The 16,496-nt window shown below is 31.5% G+C and overlaps 2 protein-coding genes across 3 annotated transcripts; one reads left to right on the forward strand and one right to left on the reverse strand.

The window, feature by feature from the left end:
• Positions 1-2,704: 2,704 nt before the first annotated feature.
• On the forward strand, positions 2,705-10,710 carry LOC124955619 (TATA-binding protein-associated factor 172). Of its 2 annotated transcripts, XM_047510293.1 has the most exons (15): positions 2,705-2,885; positions 3,419-3,464; positions 3,573-3,820; positions 3,898-4,262; positions 4,363-4,699; positions 4,794-5,416; positions 5,522-6,300; positions 6,386-6,962; positions 7,042-7,336; positions 7,431-7,732; positions 7,814-8,127; positions 8,201-8,951; positions 9,035-9,310; positions 9,389-10,015; positions 10,095-10,710. In XM_047510293.1, exons 2-15 carry the CDS (start codon positions 3,454-3,456, stop codon positions 10,296-10,298), a joined length of 5,709 nt encoding a protein of 1,902 aa, XP_047366249.1. In that variant the 5' UTR covers positions 2,705-2,885; positions 3,419-3,453; the 3' UTR covers positions 10,299-10,710. The 2 variants fall into 2 exon arrangements, with proteins under 2 accessions (XP_047366249.1, XP_047366250.1); XM_047510294.1 differs by lacking the exon at positions 3,419-3,464 and having other exon boundaries at positions 2,706-2,885; positions 3,599-3,820.
• LOC124955621 (alkyldihydroxyacetonephosphate synthase) lies at positions 9,005-16,247 on the reverse strand. Its single transcript, XM_047510299.1, has 6 exons — positions 15,947-16,247; positions 14,626-14,715; positions 12,802-13,082; positions 12,431-12,719; positions 11,976-12,285; positions 9,005-11,899 (listed from the first exon to the last, which is right to left on the reverse strand). Exons 1-6 carry the CDS (start codon positions 16,018-16,020, stop codon positions 11,126-11,128), a joined length of 1,818 nt encoding a protein of 605 aa, XP_047366255.1. The 5' UTR covers positions 16,021-16,247; the 3' UTR covers positions 9,005-11,125.
• Between the last annotated feature and the right edge of the window lie 249 nt (positions 16,248-16,496).

Raw genomic sequence — 16,496 nt, forward strand, 5'->3', positions numbered from 1 at the left:
CTCATCACCCCCCTCTCTCGCTCTCTTTCTCCATCTTTCTCTCTCCCATTTATTCGTTCTCTTCCTACACCCCCGTTTGATCATCCAGCCACATGGCGATTCGTAGTGCTAGCTATCGTTTCATGTCTTTAAACGTTTCAGCATCCTCACTTTTTCATTACGCAATATCGAGAATACGTACATGTGAATTTAAGAAAAGAAAGTTATAAAAGCGTGATTTCTTTTAATCTCATAAATAACAAATCCTGATTGAAATGAAAAAATTATACAATTTAGCAGAATATTCTCGCCCACTCCTTCTCACTCTTTCACTCTCTCTCTCTCTCTCTCTCTCTCTCTCTCTCTCTCTCTCTCTCTCTCTCTCTCTCTCTCTCTCTCTCTCTCTCTCTCTCTTTCTATTTCTCTCTCTTTCGCTGTAAAAACGAGAAACGTTAGTTGAGAATTGAAAATGATTCTACGAAGTAATACGTCAATGATTCACAGAATTTCTATGGAGATAATTATTTCATCCGAGACACGACAATTGAATATTACAAAGGTACACTTATAGCGTGCCACCTTTTTGTAAATTATTCTCTCCTATTAAAAAATTCAAATTATGAACGAAGCAAAAATTTTCCCGCAAAACGAGTATTCTATAAGTATTACACGTTACCCAAAGAGATGGCACGCTAATACGTGCCACCTCTTGGCGTATTATATTATCCTAGTAAAAAATTCAAATTATGAACAAATTGAGTTTTATGTTACGATCATATAATGACAATATATGTGAAAAATATAATATATAACAATATTTGTTCCTTAATCCCTACCGACATCTGGCGTAGTTACCTGTACTAAATAATTAATAAACTTTTTAATACCTCTGTCGCCATCTAGCTTGACGACTGGTACTAAATAATTATTATAAGAAAACTTTTATATCCCTGGCTCCATCTAGCATGAGGACCGGATACTAAATAATTATCTTAAGAAACCTTTCATACTTTTGGTGCCATCTAGCATAAGGACCAGGTACTAAATAATTATCTTGAGAAACCTTTATACTTCTGGCGCCATCTAGCATAAGGACCAGATACTAAAGAATTATCTTAAGAAACCTTTATACTTCTGCCGCCATCTAGCATAAGGACCAGATACTAAATAATTATCTTAAGAAATCTTTATACTTCTGGCGCCATCTAGCATAAGGACCAGATACTAAATAATTATCTTAAGAAACCTTTATACTTCTGGCGCCATCTAGTATAAAGACCAGGTACTAAATAATTATCTTAAGAAATCTTTATACTTCTGGCGCCATCTAGCATAAGGACCAGATACTAAATAATTATCTTAAGAAACCTTTATACTTTTGGCGCCATCTAGCGTTGCAGTCGAAACTATATTTTCCCGCCTTTTTATACAACTACCTCCACTATTCTCATGTGCTCCTGTTACAAATCGCGCATTTTTGCAACGATATGACGACCGATTATAAGCACCCATGAATATAATATATATATATATATTATCCATATATATTGTATACTGGCTATATAATACTTAGAAAAATACATTATATTCGATAATTATATAAATATTTGTTTTATCATGTAAGAATAGATTTAATATAACTTAATGTAATATAATATATATATATATATAAAACAAGAGTATAATATAATACAAATATATATTATTACAAAAAGTTTTAAGAAATTGTAAAATCAATTTTACATATAAATTAATTTTTATAAAACATTATCCAAATAAATATTTCTATTTTATAATTGTATAAATTATTTTTAGATTTTGCTTGACCCTTTTGATAATGCTTTAGCATTCTATGCATATATGAAATTAATGTATGATGATCTCTCAGTGTTTCCATTCTTTTGATAATAATTTAAATCTCCTTCATATTTCCTAAAGTAATCGTATAGATGATTTCTAATTGTTAGCATTTTTTTAACAGCTTAAATTGTTGACTTTCTCTATACTGCAAGAATAATTATAAGGATTATTTCCAATTATATTCATCCTTTTAATAGTATTTTAAAATTCTTTATGTATTTAAAAATAATATATAATAAGATGAAGTGACTGCATATGAACTTTTCCAAGAATAAAGTTTGTTCATGTATAATTAATCCTTTTGACTCATTTTAAGAGAAATATAATTTGCATATGTATTTCCATCTTGTTTTAATTAAATCTGCTTCTATCTGTATCACATATAAATATTATTAACATTTAATAAAAACTTTACTATATAACACAAATACAGAAGGATAAGATGATTGGTAAAAATTGAAACTGAACTATATGAAGAAAGGGAACCTTCACTACAAAGAATTTATAGTCTTTTACTCATTTATAATCAAATTACTCAGTCTATAATATTTGAAATATACTTTAATTATAGAATATTATGCGATCTTATCTTTTTATACATATATGTATATGTAGCAATTTCTTAGAAATATTATTTTCAAGGTCTAGACTTGAAAAAAATCAATGATATTTCATTATTTATTACAATTGATTAAAATTCGAAAAATAGAAAGTTTTATTAAGTTAATACGTACCTGGTAGCACTTCAATGCACTATGTTGAAATTAAAACGTTGATTGGTAGATTATCATACGATTCATCGTATATCCGCCAATAGGAGCAAAATCAAGGGACAAAACTCAGGTTCACCAGCAATATGGCTGTCAGTATAAATTTGATGCCTGTAACATGCGTTTCTCTCTGAAAAATTTGGCAAATGGACTCTCTTTTCGTAAATTTTCTTTAAATGCGCAATGTGATGTAACTTTCGAGGAATTGAATAAATGGGAAACAGCGATGAGGGTTGCTTGAAATCTACGACAGAAGATTATTATATTTTATAATAGGTATACTTATACTCCTTTCCTATTTACATATTTACGTGTCCATATTGCGCCTTTTTCAAGACATTTCATAATACTTTAGGATATTAATTATCTATAGAGAATATTACATTTATGATTTCACCTACTCCCCTATATATTTTTTATTAGCGTGATATTTCACTATCAATGAAATTTTTAAAGCGTCTTGTATGTTCAATTCGTATATGTGTATGTATGTGTATAGTCTCCACCCCAGTATTAAAATTAATTCTTTCATTGAATATTTATTTCAACATGTCAATATTGCACTCTCTCATATGTCATTTATTCTCTATTGTTTTCCATGAATTAAATACAGCTGTCTTGTTATAATCATATAACTGTTTGGATAAAATATATAACATTGTTATGCATTTTGTGAACTATGTATACTCAAAGGAAAAATGGAGAATATAATGTCTTACTCAAATAAAATATTTTAATGGAATGAATATTATAAAAAAAAAAAACAAATTAAAAATATAAAAACATTGTTTTTTTTTTTATCATTGCAGGTATCTTAGTTGGTTTTTATTTATAACATATAATCATGACATCAAGGTAATATATATGACATTCAAAATTGATTACCTATTCAAATATTTTATATTTATAAAAATAATGATTTAAATTCTCTCTGTTAATTTTTAATGTTTCATATTATCTTAGGTTGGACAGATTATTTATATTATTAGAAACTGGCACAAATGCAGTGACTAAAAGAGCAGCAGCTCAGCAACTTGGGGAAGCACAAAGATTACATCCTCATGATCTTCATCATCTATTAGCACGAGTTTGTACTCTTTTGAAATCTCCACAATGGGACACAAGGATTTCAGCTGCGCATGCAGTGCAAGCTATACTTACTCAGGTTCCTCCTTGGAATCCAGAACCAGTAGAAAACAAATCATGCCAGGGTATTTTTATCTATATTAATACCTATTTTTGTTCACATCATTTTATATTATTTTTACTATGTACTATTATTCTACAGATGAATCAAACACAGAGAAACAACGTACAGTCAGTAATAAACTGACTTTAGAAAGTTTTGATATGGAAAAAATCTTAGCTCGTAGTTCTCATTTGACTGGATCAGAGGGCAGTGAATATGATTTAATTGTACCGGAGGGTGAACAAGTTAATATTCCGAATCAAGATAAAAAAATTGCTGACAAATTAGGTTTACATCCACGATTAATGGGTATCGATACATCAGAACTATTTACTTCTGATGATCTTTTACCTGCAATATGTTCTCCAGTGTCTGAAGTAACATCTCCTAAAATACCAATTGAAGAAACATTAAAACAACCAGGTGGACTTAGCAGAAGAGAAATGAATAGAGCAAGACGCAAGGTATTCTTATTATATGAATTGTGTATTATATTATTCTTCTTCGTATTATTAAAAAGTAAATAAATAATTATTAAAAGATATCATTTATTTTTATTTATAGGCACGACAGACAGTATCTAAACGATCACGAGAGACTGATGATCCTCCGGATAATGTAACGATATCAGATACAGTAGTAAATAATAGTGGAGATATATTAAATAAAAAATTTAAATTAGAGGAAACGATCTCATCGAATACAGGATCTCTTGGCAGTGTATCAAACGAAATTGTAAATGGTGTGCCAGATGGAACTGGTTCTTGGCCAGATTCTGTAATTGACTGGCCCTTAGAATCATTTGCAGAAAATCTTTGTCAAGATTTATTTAGTCAAAAGTGGGAAGTACGTCATGGTGCAGCGACTGCTTTGCGAGAGCTTGTACGCCTTCATGGAAAAGGTAATTATTACATGTTTCTTAAAAAAAAAAAAAAAAAAAAAAAATTCTTATATTTATAGTATAATATATATTATACATCTTTATATTAATATAGGTGCAGGAAAATTTCGTGATCAAACTATAGAAGAAATGAAAGAAAGCCATTATCAGTGGGTGATCGATGCAGCCTTAAGGCTTTTATGTGTACTAGGTCTTGATCGTTTTGGTGACTTTGTATCGGATCAAGTTGTTGCTCCTGTCAGAGAAACTTGTGCACAAGCACTTGGTTCTCTCTTATTGTTAATACCAAAAGATAAAGATGACAAAGTTAATAATAACGGTATTATGGGAATACTTTCTATCGTATTGAAGCTTTTAGGATACGATGAATGGGAAGCTAGACATGGTGCTCTGTTAGCATTGAAATATTTACTGGCTGTACGTGATGATCTATTAGATGAAGTATTACTAAAAGTATTTCCTGCTATTATGCAAGGTCTTTCCGATCCGGTAGACGATGTAGGTGCCGCTGCGGCAAGTGCTCTCATACCAGTAGCATCTGCTTTACCAAGATTATTAAAGCCTCCAGAATTGGAAGCAATAGTAACGCGACTTTGGCAATTATTACGTGAACAGGATGAACTGGCAGCTGCATGCAACAGTTTTATGGGTCTGTTAGCTGCTATACTTTCGTTACCAGCTGCACGTGCTTCTATTACACCTCAACCATTATCACAGGTAGTACTTGTTATTGGCATAGTTTTTATAAAATATTCTTATTATCAGCAATACTCTCATAGAATTTATCAATGATATCCTATTAACTTATATACATTTTTATAGGTATTACCAAGATTATGGCCTTTTCTTAGCCATTCAAGTTCAAGCGTACGTAAAGCTACTTTACAAACATTACAAACATTGACTGGAGATGACGGTAATCTAAGCGAAGATAAAAAAGAAAGATGGGGTATAGGCGGCGGAATCATATTACAAGAAGCTTTACGTCATGTCTTTCAACGTGTCTTAATCGAACACGTTACCGCGATCCAAGACGTAGCCGTATGTGTTTGGGAAAATCTAGTCATACAAAGTGATCTTGAACTTCTACTGCATGCAGCTTGTCCCTTAGTTAGCACATGGCTTTGCCTAACTATGCAACCAGAGCATGTGCCATTTAATCCAAATTTATTAGTGACTGTGGCTTCTCCTGGCAAGGGGACAAAAAGTAACCATCAAATAGGTAACTGTGATGGACAATCGGACTGTAGTAGCAACGGTGGAAGCAATAGTATTAGTGGCAGTGTAAAATCTTCTACAGAGCTAAAAGTATATATTGGCGGAATTGAAACTGTAGCGCAAAATCTCAGACACGCTAACGTAGTACAAGCACGTTGCAAAGCAGCACGGATGCTTGGACTTTTATCTCACTATATAGTTCAACCAGCACCAGGCGTCATTTATACGCCAGACATTCCTAGTCCAGCTGTATGTTATGCTAAAGTATTATTGGCACATCTTAATTCACGATCAGCGTTACAGCGGACAGTTGCAGGTCTTACTATGTCTCATTGGGCTGTCGTTGAAGAATCTAATCCACCTGTAATACCCGACATACTTAAGTATGAAAATCAAATTTCATAAGTTTTCGTCAGAATTGAACGTAATAATTAATAATAAAGACAATGATATTATTTTTTCTTAAAGGGATAGACTATTGCAATGTTTAACCGAATGTATATATTACGATGAAATTGCTACGTTATTTACACGTTTGTTGCATGAAAGCCGTGATTACATTGCAACTTTGAAACATTACAAATTGAATGTACCCGTCGAAGTGGATCCTTCGGGCGTAATGACTTTCGATCAAATCGCAATACTCGCTGGAAAACCTATTTTAGAACTTTGTGCCATCAGTAGTGCAGGAGGATCAACTGCAACCTCAACCGTTGGTGGCGGTGGTGGAAATGGAATTGGGATTAAATTGAAACCCAAATTGGTGGAAAGTTTAGAAGAAAGGAGGCGAGCTTTAGAAGTTGGTGCCGCTACAACAGCGACACAACAACAATCATTGAATATTATGTCGATGGCTGCTTTAGCAGGAGCTGCTACTATGTTACATTGTCTACCGGAAGCTCCACAGCCATTAAATCCAATCGTTAAACCATTAATGGAAGCTATCAAACGTGAAGAAAACGAAGAATTGCAGAAATTAGCTGCTAAACATTTAGCTCATCTCGTTGATCTTTGTGTCGATAGAAGTCCTTCGCCAAATACAAAGGTATATTCATGTATTTTTCTTATTTGAAATTAACGTTTTGATTAATCAAGAATTTCTAAATTTCATTTACCTATTATAGATATCAACTAATTTGTGCACATTTCTGTGCTCAGACACTGAGTTCACACCGAGAGTGACAAACGCAAAAGATAGTGACACTTTCGACGGTATTCTTACATTGAATAATAGGCAAAAACATGCCGAAAGAATAGCTTATAATCGTGGAGCAGGAAGTGGAATTGGCGGAGGAAGAGGTCCAGGTAGACCACCTATAACTGAAATTCCATTAGAAGAATTACTTGCTTGCGAAGAGCCTGAAGCGAAAGCTGCTAGAACACGACGTCGTGGAGCTACGTTAGCTCTTACAGCTCTAGGTAATATTTTTAATATATTTATTATTCTCTTCTTTCTAATTCATCCGAACTGCCTATTTAACAACTGAATTTTTAACTTAATTTCTAAATCTAGCAAAATTATTTGGTGTTCAATTACCTTCGCGTTTACCCCATCTTTGGGATTTAATTCTACCAAGTATATTACGACAAGGATCAGAAGATGTTCTTCCCAAGAATTCTCAGGAGGAAGCTAATCAACTTATTTCTGGATTACAAGTACTTGAAATTATGGCTCCAAGTTTACATTCTTCTCTGCTACCACCAGCTCTCGAGTGTTTATCTCGTTTATGCGATTTATTGGCAAACCCATATAAAGCTGTTAGGCATATGGCATCACGATGTATAGCTATATTAGCTAGTGTGGATGCAGAAAAGGTATGAATTATTATTCTTTTATATATGAGTTCAATGTGTACAAACGTAATAATAAACTTTAAAGATATTATTTTATTTCAGACTATGCAATATGTGATACGTAATGTGATACCATTATTAGAAGCTAGTGGCAAAGAAAGAAGTCAATCTAAAATTCTTACTGCTCCAAATGAAGTAGATTTGATGAGACAAGGTGCTGCTGAAGCGTTGGCCTGTATAATAGAAACCTTAGGTGTCAATGTCATTCCATATTCTGTACTTTTTATGGTACCTCTGCTTGGTAGAATGAGCGATCAAAATCAAGCCGTAAGATTGGTTTGCAGTGCAACGTTTGCAACGTTAGTACAATTATTGCCACTTGATCCCGGTGCAATTGCAGATCCACCTGATTTAGTGTAAGATATTAATTATATTATTATAAAAATAAATACCTATAGAAAATATCTATATATATTTCTCATGTTATAGAGAGGAGAAAGCTCAAGAACGAAGATTCCTCGAACAACTGTTAAATCCTCGGAGTATACCAGATACAGAATTATTAATTCCTGTGGAAGCAGAATTACGTAGTTATCAACGCCAAGGATTAAACTGGTTGGATTTTTTAAACCGTTATCACTTACATGGTGTTCTATGTGATGACATGGGTCTTGGAAAGACTTTACAAACTCTTTGTATATTAGCTTTGGATCATCATCGTAATACACAGGCACCACCTAGTTTAGTAGTATGTCCACCCACATTAACAGGTCATTGGGTGTATGAAGCAGAAAAATTTTTCCGAAGCCAAGATTTATCAGTTATTCAATACGCTGGTACACCTCCAGAACGCGAAAAATTAAGACCACGTATTTCTCAACACAGACTGATTGTAGGAAGTTACGATATTATACGAAAGGATATCGAATTTTTTGAAGCACTTCAATGGAATTATTGTGTGCTTGACGAAGGTCACGTAATAAAGAATGGAAAGACAAAAAGTGCTCAAGCAGCTAAACGTTTGCGTGCTAATCATAGGCTGATATTATCTGGAACACCAGTGCAAAACGATGTACTCGAATTATGGTCTCTCTTTGATTTTCTAATGCCAGGTTTTCTTGGTAGCGAAAAACAATTTGCAGCAAAGTATTCTCGTCCTATATTAGCTTGCAGAGAACCTAAAGCTGGCCCAAAAGAACAGGAAGCTGGTGCCTTAGCAATGGAAGCTCTTCATAGACAGGTAACCTATTCCATCAGCTCAATAAAACGTTCTGTATAAAAACTCATAACATATATGTGATATAAATTTTAATATATTGTTAGGTATTACCATTTTTATTAAGACGAAACAAAGAAGATGTTCTTCAAGATTTACCACCTAAAATCACGCAAGATTACTATTGCGATCTTTCGCCCTTACAACGTAATCTTTATGAAGATTTTCGTACACGACATTCTGCTGCCTTTATCACTAACGTTTCATGTGCATCTGCAAGTGATCCTCATGGTGGTCATGTCTTTGAAGCAATACGTTACTTGCGTAATGTCTGTAATCATCCTAAGCTAGTGTTAAGTCCAAAACATCCTCTGTATCAAACAGTGAGTAATAGCATGTTAATGAATAAAATCTTCATTATTATTCATTTTGATTACTCTCATTGTAATCTTCATTATTAGGTATGCAATACATTGAAACAACAGCAAACTACATTAGCTGATATCGAACATGGAGCAAAGTTACCAGCTTTAAAACAATTATTACTAGACTGTGGTATCGGACAATCTCAACAGAGTAGAAATTCATCAGCTAGTACTACTAGTGACAATCAACACACTCAGCAACAATTAGTTAGCCAACACCGTGTTCTTATATTTTGCCAATTAAAAGCAATGCTTGATATCGTAGAAAAAGACCTGCTTAGAACTCATCTACCGACTGTCACATATTTACGTCTTGATGGAAGTGTACCAGCTACTCAAAGGCATTCCGTTGTTGCACGTTTTAATGCTGATCCTTCGATAGACGTTTTATTATTAACGACTCAAGTTGGTGGTTTAGGATTAAATTTGACCGGTGCTGATACCGTGATCTTCGTTGAACATGATTGGAATCCTATGAAAGATCTTCAGGCTATGGATCGAGCTCATCGTATTGGTCAGAAAAAAGTAGTCAATGTTTATCGTCTTATTACTAGGTCTACGGTAGAGGAAAAAATTATGGGGTTACAAAAGTTTAAATTACTTACTGCCAATACAGTGATTTCTACAGAAAATGCTTCTCTGGAGACTATGGCTACTGATCAGGTATAAACTTGTCGATCCCTTATTTTTTCTTTCCATTTTTTTTCTTTTTTAATCTACAATATTAAATTCTATTTTACAGTTACTTGACTTATTCTCTTTGGACAATGGTAAAGGAAAAAAATCTGAGAGTCAAGAAAATATTGGAATATCTAAAGTTCCGTGCGTACAAGGTGTTAATCGTTCAGTACTTGAGATATTACCCGAACTTTGGGAGCAACAACAGTATGATGACGAATATGATCTCGATACATTTTTATCGACTTTAAAGGCTGATTGCCAATAAGTAACAGCAACAGTAACAACAGCAACAGCAACAGCAACAGCATTAGCAATAGCAACAGCAACAGCAACAGCGACAGCAACAGTAACAGCAACAGCAACAGCATGTTATATATACCTCCGATGAATCGTTCATCGTTGAATATATTATATATTTAAAAGTACAATTATTAGAAATTGTATATAAAATATAAAAGGAGATCTATCATGGGAGAGAGTGAGAGAAAGCATTATCGTATAGGCCATGTCAAATGATCGAGTAATTAATTAATAATCGATCTCGAAAATAGATCAACTTAAGTATAATAGTAAACGTTGTCTTTTTTTAAATAAAACGATACGGACATAGTGACGTAAGTTATAAAATGATTGTATTGATTATTATGTAACAAGATAAGTAAATTTTTAGTTTATTTATATTAATTTATAAAAATCTCAATACAATTATATATATATATGTATATATATACATATATATATATAATTTCGTATTTGTACTACCACGTAACACCAGTAGGCGTAATTATTATTATTTATATATTGTACACTAAGTCCGTACAATTATACAACAATTATGATTGCTAACTCTTTATACAACCTTATTACTTTCTATCGTCAGAGAGAAACAACGCTTACAATTCTCTATCTTTAATTATTTGCTTTGTTTTTTTTCTCTCTGGTATCATCACGGGCGTTTTATATTTTTATTATATCACGAAATATGTCTTGCTAATTAATGGGCACTGTCATGATCGATATATTATTTCGTGTGCTTACGACAATTCTCTTTTAAATTCCATACGATTATTTGATTAAAATAATATATCAATATTATAGTTTACTTTTATAATCAGGATCTAGATTTCTCGAGGCAAATATATTGTACGGATCTAGATGAGCTTTGGCGGCACGGTAAAGAGAAACACCTGCTTGTCCAACAGCTTCTGAATAATATGAAGCTCTTAATTTACCAACACCGTGATGATGAGATAAAGAGCCTCCACTAGCTAATATTTCTTCTCTAGCTGCTTCTTCGATCTTTTCGTAAGATCCTATAGGATCTTCCAGACCAATATAATTTAACGCCATATAAAAATAGACACAACAGCCTGCATCATAGGTTTGAGTTATGCGATAAGATATCATAAAGTGTTTTATATCTCGAGCATAACATTCTTTGGCTACTCGAGATTTAACATTACAGCACAAGGAATAAGTACGATTCCAAGCAACCGATGTCTCAAAGGATTCTGACACAATACCATACTCCAAGCCAAGATCACGTATATATGCAATAACGAAAGTCAAAGTGTAGCCACGTTCGCCATTCGTTTCTCCAGCAGGTATACCATTATAAAATTTAGCAATATTATAAATCTTTTTCTCTTGAGCTGTAACCTCCTCCGAAGTGTTCCCTTCAAAGAGAAGCGTAGCTACGCAAATCCTATCCCACTTAAAACACTTTATTCTTGTGATATATGCATGTTTTAGACTGTCTAGTATCGAACTACTCCAACTTGATTCCGGACGTAACACCTGACCAAACTGAAATTGATCGTTGTCCATTAGTCGTATACTTGATGGCTGACAACGTTCTTTAGCTATCTGAAATTTACGGAACAAAATTGATTTGAAATTTTAAGGAAGATTATAATACGTTATTTAGAAAAGAAATTTCTACCATTCTCATTGCCAAGAATCCACTTTGAAAGTCGGGGAAAACTATACTTCCATATTTGGTTACCCTTGGTAAAGGACGGACTTTAAAAATAACTTCTGTAATACAGCCCAAAGTACCTTCACTACCAAGTATTATATGATCAAAGTTTGGTCCGCAAGATGAACGAGGTACTAACGATCCTCGTTCCAAAGTAATTTCAAGATCTTCGGTTCGACCAGTGACCATTCGGACACGTATGATTAAATCTTCGATATTTCCATAAGTATTTTTTTTCATACCACTGGCTCTAGTTGCTACCCATCCACCTAGACTGTAATGTAAACCAAAAGATATACATATGGAATATCTAGCACGAAATATCTAGAATGACAAATTAGCTTCAAATAAAAACGATTTTTTTTTTAAATTTTTAATTGATGTAAAATACAAAGAATAATTCATATTTATTACTTTACCTTGAGAACTCGTAAGAATCTGGTTCGTGACCAGAGGTTAGACCTTGTTTACGTAATAAACGTTCTAGATCTTGACCAATGATACCAGCTTGCGCACAAGCTATTAAATTTTCTTTGTCAATCCATAATATTTTATTCATTTGTGTGGTATCTAATGAAATTATCGTTCGACGTTCTGTCGTTGGACACCAAGCAGCACCGCTAACGCTAGTTCCACCACCGAAAGGGATACAAACAGCTTGATATTCCGCACAAATTTTCACAATCTTGACAACATCTTCGTGACATTCTAAGAAAAATGAAATTATATAGAGAGATATAATTACATATTACACAAGAATAGTAAACAGCAGGAATATAATAAGGTTTACTTGGCCAAAGAATGATATCTGGTATTCTTTTAAACATTCCATATCTAAGAACAAAGATTTCTCTTAAAGTGTGACCATGTGCTCTGATTAATCGATCTATTCCTTTCAATGAATGATCGATATTGAGCCTATTGATAGAATCCAATAATTCTGTTGAAATAATTGACTCTGGGAAATCTGTTGGTATATCTTGTGATGTGATTTTCAAATTGAAGTCCACATTGAATACATCTTTAACCCATTGAGTGAAATATGGCAGCTTGTGATTACTAATGGGATATCTAAAGGAAATAAAATAGATAAATAAAATTTACAGAGAGATTACTAATAATATGATACGTTATATTCCTCATACTTAATACATCAAGATTAGAATTGATTATAAAGATTTATCAGACTATTTGTAGAGGCAGCAACGTTTTTAAGATTAGAATCAGAAGCACTTTGCTTACCACAAATAGATGTTTAACTTGAGAACGCCTTTTGTTCTCCAACACTTTAATCTGATTAGTTAAAAACTGCTACTTCTGCTATCAGCTGGAATATAAGAAAGCTTAAAGTGACTTCCATTGAGGGCAAAAAAATGCAATTTATCTTATTTTTTCTTATTTTTCCTAAGTCGCTGCCTATACAAATAAGTTATCAGTAAGAATTAACATTTATCATTTTTCTTTTACTACTTCCTACAATTATATCTATTTTTTTCTATCTTCTTTTTTTCACGTTGAAAAGTCATAAAAAAAAACCTTTGTATCTTTTTATTATTATTACTGTCATTAACATAACCATGATATAATATATTCAAACTTTGGAACAAAAAAATTAAAAAAAAATTGTAAAGAAAATACATAATATAAATATCTTCTTTTATTTTAAAAATACAGAATGTTAAGTAAAAGAAATTTGAATACTTTGGAACTAAAAAAATTAAAAAAAAAAAAAAAAAAAAAATTGTAAAGAAAATACATAATATAGATATCTTCTTTTACTTTAGAAATACAGAATGTTAAGTAAAAGAAATTTGTTTGTAGATGGTAAAAATGCATAGAAAACTTCAAACATGGAAAAGTATGTCATATAAGAAGTTTAAATATTTGTTTAGAGTAATAAGATTCTAATTTATGCTAATGTATTTTGAATGGATTGTAAATATGAACGAAAGAAAAAATATGTTTAGAATAAATTTCTATGCTAAATAGAGTCTAGTTGATAAATATTGTTGCGTTAAAAAAATAATGTTTAGTTAAAATTTGTATCTTATTATATCAGACGAGACCTGTAAAATAAATGTTTAAATATTCGATATTTCCTTGTACTTATGTAATATCAGAACTCGTATTCATTTTTCAGTGACTACCTTCTTTTGTACATTTAATACATACCAATTAAGATTAATGATCTATTCTCTTTTTCATGTAATATCAGAAACAGTAAATATACTTTTTAGCAGATCATGAATAGATAAATGTGCTCATTTTTTTCTCTATACTTTTCTTTATTAACCCTTTGCAGTCAGGGTCGGCAAATAGCCGCCCAAGTAAGTCTGTTCACAGTTACGGACACGTATTATAAAGCGGCTCGAGTATGTCTTTCTTTCTGAGCGATAATATAAGCATAAGTATAGTAAACTAAACAGTATTATTTTTCTTTTAAAAGAAAATTAGAGATTTGGTTTTAGTTTTTATAACGTTTAACGTGCATATTTTTTCAACTGCGCGCATCAATACCTCTCATCCACGGCAATGCCGGCCGTAAAGAGTTAAATATTAATTAATATTAATTTACTTTCTATAAATTATTCTTAAGAGATATAACAAATAATACCTGTCACCGATAAATTCGATAATATTGTTGTCATTAAGGCAAAATTGTGAATCTTTATAACCCCAACCATTCCACTTCAAAACGTCTTGCCTAAAAAATGATAAAACAAAAATTATAAATATTATTTCATTATCGTATATAATATATACGTATATAATATTATATAAATATATAATATTTATACATTTATTATAATAGGGTATCTAATCTTAGTTCATTACATAATTTTTATAAAATTAAAATTTTTAAAAATTTTAATAATAATTTATTATATTTCGCCAAACAAATTAATTATTAATTAAACTTATTTTTAAAAATAATTACTATATAAAATATGTAATTAACTTAAATAAATAGTCTAACCGCTGATGCTGGCACTAAATTTTCCTATTTTTATTACTTTTATCTTATTCTAACTTTCATTAATTTTAATAAAATTTAAATATTACTTTATTTATAAATTTTTTAATATTAAATTATATAGTATTTATAAAGTTTAATTAATTTTTAAACAAAAAAAACAAAAAATATATATATATATATATATATATATATATATATATATATATTAATAATCAAGGAATCGAAAGTTTGTATATTTAAGAATATAAAATTAATTTAGAAAAATGTTCATCCAATTAGTCGCGTCAATGTTTTCTCGAGCGCCCTCCATCGTGTTTACATATGTATAAAGTAAATAACTTTCGTCAACGACAATAACCGAAATCGATCGAACATCACCGATCTAAAATAAAACGAGGGAAAAATAATTTACAAACAATCAATATAAATAAATTGTGTTTGGATTATTTTGATAAGCTTCTAAAATTTTTCAAATGTCAAGATCAAAAACCTAACCTTTCCAATTCGATAACAATTCTGATTATGAAATTTATCTATACCAACATCATACGTGTAAGTATATATACATATGTGTATACTTTAATACATTAAAAACTATAGATATAAATATTCAGCTTAAGAAATTTTGGATCTTCGAACGGTTACAGGAAGACAAATCAGATATAGAGCAAAGGAATGTGATTATAAATAAAACATTATCGTTATAGGTTAAATAATGATATAAAATTTTAATGATAGATATAGTCATGAAACATTATTATAAAATAATTTTTTCATTTCCATGAATTAAGTTTGAGGCGTGGCTAAGTTTGACGATACTTTTTTATTACACCATGACCTCTTTGTAGTATAATAAAAATGATAGAAATAGAGAGTGAAAGAAAAAGTGAAATCCTGTACGAGATATATATATATATATATATATATCTCTATATATATGTGTGTGTATATATTTTACCTGTTTTTTGGAACAGTAGATTCTGATTTATTTTCTGATATCGTCGAAGTAATTGTGTTTATTTTGTTCGACATGTTTAATGAACGTGTCTCAAAATATGATGGAAGAAAACACAAGACAAAAAAAGATACTGTTTCACTTTATAATATATTTTCCAACTTCCGGCTGCTTCGTGTCGTTTCGTGTCGTCTTCTATAATAAACGGTAACCACCTTTATTACTGACACGCGCACCGGCACAACAGATTTAAATCAATAGAGCCCCCGCCCAAACACCGATTATCATACAATCCGCCTACCTTCGAATCGCCATCTGAGCCGAACGGAGCCGAAAAAAACCGAACGGAGCCGAGTAGTAAATAAAATCGAGCGCCATCAAACATCAACTAAATGTATCATATATTATATTTATCGACGAATAGAAATTCGAGGAACTTAGTGTTAACTGAAACTTAGTGTAAACTTAGTTTTCTGATTGGTCGAAACAGTAAATTTTTGTAATCTTAATTTTTTATATCTCATTTTTTTTTGAAGTTTAAATGAATTAAAAT

The sequence above is a fragment of the Vespa velutina genome, chromosome 19 (assembly GCF_912470025.1).
Source record: "Vespa velutina chromosome 19, iVesVel2.1, whole genome shotgun sequence".
NCBI lineage: Eukaryota > Metazoa > Arthropoda > Insecta > Hymenoptera > Vespidae > Vespa > Vespa velutina.